Source organism: Penaeus vannamei, chromosome 23 (genome assembly GCF_042767895.1).
Source record: "Penaeus vannamei isolate JL-2024 chromosome 23, ASM4276789v1, whole genome shotgun sequence".
In the NCBI taxonomy this organism is placed as follows: domain Eukaryota; kingdom Metazoa; phylum Arthropoda; class Malacostraca; order Decapoda; family Penaeidae; genus Penaeus; species Penaeus vannamei.
The window spans coordinates 24,824,145-24,831,644 of NC_091571.1; the positions used below are offsets into that span (position 1 = coordinate 24,824,145).

The 7,500-nt window shown below is 35.5% G+C and overlaps 1 protein-coding gene across 1 annotated transcript in view; it reads left to right on the forward strand.

Annotated features, from left to right (window-relative positions):
- LOC138866067 (zinc finger protein 236-like) overlaps nt 1-3,678 on the forward strand; it is a gene marked incomplete at its 5' end in the record, with an annotated part of 4,695 nt that extends 1,017 nt beyond the window's left edge. Inside the window, 1 exon segment of the mRNA XM_070137788.1 lies at nt 1-3,678. This exon segment is cut by the window's left edge and continues 1,017 nt beyond it. Within this exon segment, the coding sequence (XP_069993889.1) occupies nt 1-579 (579 nt within the window).
- Between the last annotated feature and the right edge of the window lie 3,822 nt (nt 3,679-7,500).

The following is a 7,500-nucleotide window of genomic DNA, read 5'->3' on the forward strand; positions in this document are numbered from 1 at the left end:
GAAGGTGAGATGCAAGACACTGTTGTTGTACCGACCACCACTCTGGCAGATACACAGGAGACAAGCATTCTAACGCACTCTAACATAAAACAAGAAGAGATAAGCATTGAAGAACTCACAATCTGCAAACTGGAAGATCAGTCTTTGCCATCGCGTGGTTTCAAGTGCCGAGCCTTAGGTTGTGGGAAAATTTACAAGTTCCAGAGTAATCTAGAACAGCACATGCTCAGCACCCACATGAAACAATATGAGTGTTCCAGATGTGATGGACAGGTGTTCTCCTCTGCTGCTGCCCTACAGCGACACCTCAAGTTGAACCATGTAGAGTCCAAGGGTAATAGGTGTGTCTTCTGTCCTGAGGAATATAGCTCAAGAGGCTTATTACACCAGCATATTATCCAAGAACACATACAGCTAGTCTTGGAAAATCCTCTTGCTATAGAAAAAGTTGGATTGAAGATCAATTTAACCTCAGAACCCCAAAGAGAAGGTTCGGCAATGGGCACACAGAGCACAATGGAAGAATTGGATGCTTTGGAACTTTTTCCATCAGTAAATAATGCTACACACCTCGAGTAAAAGAATAGTTTCCTAAAGTTTGCTTTACAGAACTGTGGGGATGGATTCTGAGTCTTCCTTTGCTGGACTTGTAAATTGTTGATTTCCACTAAACTTAGAAGTACAAAAACTCAAGTTTAAATTTAGATTATGCATCCATATGTGCATAGTTTGAAATATCCTTGACTATCACTCTTCTCCCCTTTTTTTTTCCATTTCGCCTGTACCCTCACCATGTTCTTTCCTTTTTTTTTTATTCTTCTGCAACCCTCTCACACTTCTCTCTCTCCATTCCCTTTAACCATTTTTTGCTCCTCCTCCTGTTTGTCTCCTTCCATATCCTTCTTAGTATCTTTCTCTCCTACTCTCTCTTTCTCTCATCAAACTATCTTAAAGCCAATTTATGGAAGTAGAAGAGTATTTTCTATATATACTGAAAATGACAAAGGAAAACATAGGCAATGCTGTACATTCTTAGAATTAAGGTTTCTTTGAACTATTTATATTGTCTATATTTGCACTTATTCTTTCAATTTTATTTTATCTTGTTTCTCCAAGGTAAAATTTCCCATCTTCTGTAGTGCAAGCAAGTAGTCTTCAGAGATTCTATTTTTATACCAATTTTTTCAAAAATGTTTGTAAACAAGTGATGTGAGTGCTTGTTTGCTATGTTCTTAGAAAGGAATTGATTTTATTGTCATTTCTTTTGTATTATTATTTTTTGTGACAATATTTATATACTGAATAGCATTTTATATTTGCATACTATCATATTTGGTTAGTATAGTTCAAGGCCTAGGCCAATATTCAAATTGTATGCTAAAAGGCTTTTTCATTTCTTTGTCTCTTCTATTTTTCTTCCATCATTTTATCTTTTTTTAAGATTAAGTTCATAGACATGTGTCAAGAAGGCTGCCAGTATGACATGTAACTTTTTTCAACTCAGTATAAACCAAAGAATTGTATAAAGCTGGGAAATATCTTGACATTGTAACCCCGTGATGAGACTTCAGTACAGTATGTATATTGCTTTGAAAGTGTGAAGCTGTTTTGTACCTTTGCTTTTATATATGATAGATATGCCTAGGCTATTTTTAAGATGTACTTAGGCAGTGGTATGGCATTTTAGCAGTTTTAATGAGCAGATTGTTTTCCATTTTATTATCATTATTATTATATTTGTGATTATAAAATTTTTATGAAAATTGTTATCATCATCATTGTCATGGTCATCATCACTGCAACCACCACCACCAACACAATCACGATCACAATCACGATCACTACCATCATCACCACCACCATCGTCGTCGTCATCATCATCATCATCATCATCATCGTCATCATCATCATCATCATCATCATCATCATCATCATCATCATCATCAATAATAATCATCAGCATTATTATTAGTAGTAGTAGTAATAGTATTATTACTATTACCATTACCGTTACTATCACATGTCACTATCACTATCACAAATACTATTACTATTACATGTATTATATATATATATTTTTATTATCTTACTATTATTATAATTATGATAATTATTATAATATTGATTGTAGTTATTATGGTAACAATGATTCATCTTAATGATATTGTTATTTTTATTATTGCTATTATTATTATTATTAATGTTTTGTTTTTTATATTGTTATTATTATTATTATTATTATTATTATTATTATTATTATTATTATTAATGTTATTAATAATGATGTCATTGTTATTATTATTGTTATCAATCAAATATTATTATTATTTTATTTTTACTATTATTATTACTTTTTTTTCATTATAATGGTAATTATTATTACTTTTTTATTATTATTATTGGTGTTATTATATAATTATTATAATTACTGTTTCTATTCCTATTACTCTTATTATTATCACCATTATCATTGCCATTATTATTATTATTATTTTATTGTCATTATGATTATTATGATTATTGTTATAATTATTATTATTATTATTATTGTTATTGTTATTATTATTATTATTATTATTATTATTATTATTATTATTATTATTATTATTATTATTATTATTTTATTATTATTATTATTCCTGTTATTATTGATATTATAATAATTGTTTTTGTTATTGTTATTATTATTATTATTATTATTACTATTACTATTTTTATTATTATTGCTATTGTTATTGCTATTGCTATTATTGTTTTAATATATTATTATTATTATTATTATTATTATTATTATTATTATTATGTTAGTCTTTTGATGAATTCTCTCAATTTATTATGCAATGAATGTCTTCATTTTGATTTGATTTTACAGTCATTTGAAAGATAATGTTATCTCACAAAGTACATTTTCATTAACATTTTCAGGTTTTATGATATCAGAGGTAGATGTTTGATGCTACTGTAATGTTAAAAAGCATATTTTTATGTAATTGGTGGTTCTTAATTGTATCTTACAAAAAATGTTCAGTTTTGTATTGTAGGTTAAATAGCTGAAGTAAAAACAAAAAGAGTATGATTTGTACCATTATGTACAGCTGTAGATATTGTACAAGTGTAAATAATGTAAAGTTTGTAAATATACTTTTCATAGTTACTGTCAGTATTTACCTTATGGACTTTGCTCAATGTCAAGGATCTCATTGTCCAGATAAACAGGTTTCTTTTTTTTGGATTTTAATGCATTGAGTTTGACCAATAAGGCTTTTGTATGTGTGTATGGTTGTGTGTTTGTGTGTGTGTATGTATATTTATATATATTGTGTATATATATACATTTATATATATATATATATATATATATATATATATATATATATATATATATATATATATATATGAAATTCAAGAAAGATCAGCCAGAGTGACCTTACAATACCTTCACTATATACCTGTATTATTACCATTACAATTGTATCAAAGAAATCAAATGTAAAGGTTGGTTATTTATTTATGATAAAAAGGATATACGTTCATACATTACAGTTATTACGTATGTTACTAACAAAGTAATTAAAAGTACCAAATATAACTTATACTTTTAGCTTTAGATATGATGTGTCCATCATTCATGTACTGCAGAGTATACATAACAGATATAATTAAAATATTGTATTTATATTGGTAGTGTTGTTTTACCCCTCCTGTTTTACCCAACAATGGCTTTATTAGATATTTTTGGGCCCAGGGGCTGTTTCTTGAGGGCCCTTGTATCCTTTAAGTTGGGTTAAAAGAAGTTACAAAATTAAAACTCTATGAACAGAAACATTTTGAATTAAACAGAATTAATAAAAGAGTTATAAATTTTATGTTGATTAAAATATGATCTACTATGACTTGAAAATAACTTTTTTGTATAGAGATCATAATCACCCATTGGGGTATCTTAGAAGTATAATCATCTATTATGTCATTCAAAGAAAAAGAGACTGACTGTATGTGATTATGTATATATATCCCCAAATCACACCTTGTGGGGGGTGTTAGAGACAGGCTGAGGTCCAATGTAGGGGAACACCCCTACCTTAAGCCTCAGCCCACGCTTCCATGAATTTTTGATGGTCTTTTCTTCTCTCCCCCCTAATCCCTTGCCCGTTGTTGTCATGGGAGGGCTTAGGAGAGGGTAGGGAATCACCCCTACCTTGGGTCTTTCTTCTCTTCTTTCCTCTTCCATATCATATTTATTCCCTTTTTCTATCCCATTCGTAAGGTGTGAAAGTTGTGCTGAAAGGCTGGCTTAGTGTCAGTCAGGAACGGCCTCTGGGAGCTGTGGGCACGGCATTCCCTTGGTTGATTGCCTAGCCCTTACTCCTTATGGGGACCCTGAGGGGTAGACCATTTCTTCTCCCCAGTTTATTCAGGCTCACCATGGCCAATAATGAAGATTCTTTATCTTTAATAGAGGCATTAAGGCTTGCCCCTTCATCAAATAGCCTATCTGAATTTGACTTTGATGGTTTTCTGACCCCTACCCTGCCTTTGACCACATTTCTGCCCACTGGTACTAATACCCCCTCTTCGACAATTACGAACAACTCCAACCATTCCAAAACGCCCACCCAGCTTATTACTCAACTTCTAGAAAACACCCCTTCCTCTTCCCCAACATTCTCCTCTTCATCTCGTACTGCACAGTCTTCTTCATTGTCTACCCCCTTCCCCCTTATTACTATTATTCATCCTTATTGTCCTCCCACCCTCACAGTACTACGTTACTCCACACCACCCCATCTTCCTCCCACCCTCATCCTTCTACTGCTCCCACCTCTGCAAATCTTTTGAGTGCTCATTTTGGCCCAGCCAAGTGGGATTGATTTTTTGTGATTCCCCCTACAGCCCCTTACTCTGACAATACCCATCTATTCCTACAATGTAACCCAAAACAAATAGGCAAAGTATCTTTTCACAGTCGTTCCAATTGTCCATGCCTTGTCACAGTTAAATCAGTCTCAAACTAGTTCACTGTCTACCTGAGTGACCTCACTAGCAAACTTACTACTGTTGAACCTCACTTATCTCCTTATACTTGTACAGGTACTTTTTTCTGTCTCCCTGACTGTCCTATCTATGTCAGGAACTAGTCAGACTGAAAATGCCAGTTTGTCTGCCTTGTTGATTATGATGCAGTGGCAGTACAGTGCTTCACTATTCCTCCCATAGGACAGCATATGTCCCACACCAATATTGCCAAGATAAGCTTCAGTAGACTTGATCTCCCTTATGAAGTTTATATTGGTGGAGTAGTCCTGCCCTGTCTAGCCATATTGACCTCTTCCTTGTCAATGTCAGAAATGTTGGCATTTTGGCCACCCATCCAAACACTGTTGCTCATGTACATGTGCCAATTGTGATGGCTCCCATAATGTATTTTATTGGAGCTGCCCTGCCTATAAACTCGAATGTGTGGATGCAGTTCTCAGATTCAAGCTAGGCCTCACTCTACATGAGGCCAGACAGGAAGCATGGTGATGAGGTTTTCCTCTACCTATTCCAAAACTGTCCTTTGCTCTCCTCTTGTCCACTCAGATGTCTAACCATCTTCCCCAGTACCTCTTCCCTCAACCCTGAACTATCCTACCTCTACTCCCCCTCTCTCCCAGTCAAATTCCTTTTCCAGGCAAACTAAACATTCCATTCCATCTTCTCCAACCACTCCCATACTCTCTCAACACACCCCATCCTATCCTATCCTATAAATGCATAATACCCTCTTCATTCCCCATTATCCTTACTGCTCCCAACTTGATACCCATGCGACTAGTGCAACAGTGTCCTCCAGACCTCCCCTCCTGATATTCTTCCTGATACTTCACCACCTTCCTCAGTCCCCATTGCTCATTCCCTGGTTTCTCCTCCTCCTACTTCTCCAACAGCCATCTCTGTTTTCCTTAAACAATGTCCCTATTCCTTCCCCAGTCAGAGATACATTCCATTTCATTCAATCTCCCTACCCATTTAACCCTTTCCTCTTTTACTAATCTCTACTTTATGTCATTTGCTCCTCCTCTTTACCCTTCTCACTACCGTACTGTACAACAATGATCTCAAATCTTTGACATCTAACACATTTCATCTTAATCTTTAGCTCTTCTTTACTCTTTTTGCCATAATACTTTACCATAGTGCTGTATGACATTTGATGTCTAGCACATTTATTTGTTTCAACTAATAAGCAGTAACACCCCCAATCCCTTGCTTGTTGATGTTGTGGGGGGGCTTAGGAGACAAAGACTGAGGTCCAAGGTTGGGGATCACCTCTACTTTGGACCTCAGCCCTTGCCTCAACTAATTGTGCATGGTCTTTTCTTCTCCCCCTCTCCTTTTCCTTTTTTCCATCCCTTTTTTTTTGTCCACATCCTAAATTGTGAGGCATGTTAAAAGCATGAAAGGGTGGCTTCTTTGAAAGTTCTGACCAGCCTTCACTGTGTTTGCTCTTCCCTCTTTGCCCTTTTTACTACTAACCTACAGTGCTCTGCAACTTTTGACATCTAACATATTTTGTCCTAATCATTAACTCATTTTTACCCTTTCCCTACAGTTTGATCAATCATGACCAAGTGGAACACATGAGGGCATTTGACTATATAGCGGTGGTGTCTAGAAGGTTGGCCTATACGCCAGCAATTCTGACATTGGCAGGGGGAAGTTGACATGGTGGGACAGGGAGGCACTCTCCACCAATTTAAACATCAAAAGGAAGGCCATATTTTTGGAAGTTGTGCTGGAAGAGGGGGGTATTGTCAGAATATGGGGCTATAAAGGAGATCACAAAAAATTGATCCCATTTGACATATTCAATTAGTTTCCAAATGTTAGATAGTAGAAGGAAAAAGGGAGTAGTGCTGAAAGGTGAACAATAAGGCTGCAGAGTAGTAATACGGGAGGAGGGAGTAGTAGATGAAGAGAGCTTTTGCAGTGGAGATGAAGAAGAGGATGTTAGGAGAGGAGGAATGTTTTCTAGAAGTTGAGTAATGACCTAGGTGGATAGTTTGGCATGACTGAAGTGAGAGTAGGTATCGAAGGGGGATAGTGTATAGAGTCAAAGTCAAAAGAGAGTCAGAGTTGGGGACTCAGAAGAATTAATATCTGCAGGGCTAGCCTCAGTCTTATTTACTAAACAATTAAACAAGGAAATATCATGCCCATGGCTCCCCCATGCCATTTATGACTGGCTCAGTCTGCCTTTCATCCTTTCAACACATATCTCACACCTTAGGAAATTGAGTAGAAAGGGTTGGAAAAGAGACAGAAATGGAAAGGGGAAGAAGAAAAGACCATTCAAAATTAGATTGATTGAAGGGCTGAGGTCTAAGGCATGGGTGATCCCCAGTACTGGGTCCCAGTGTCTGTCTCCTAAAACCCTTTTTTTTAATCCCCCTCCCCTCAGCAACAATGGGCATGGGATGGGGGGGGGGGATTACACAAAAAAGGAAATAAAAAACA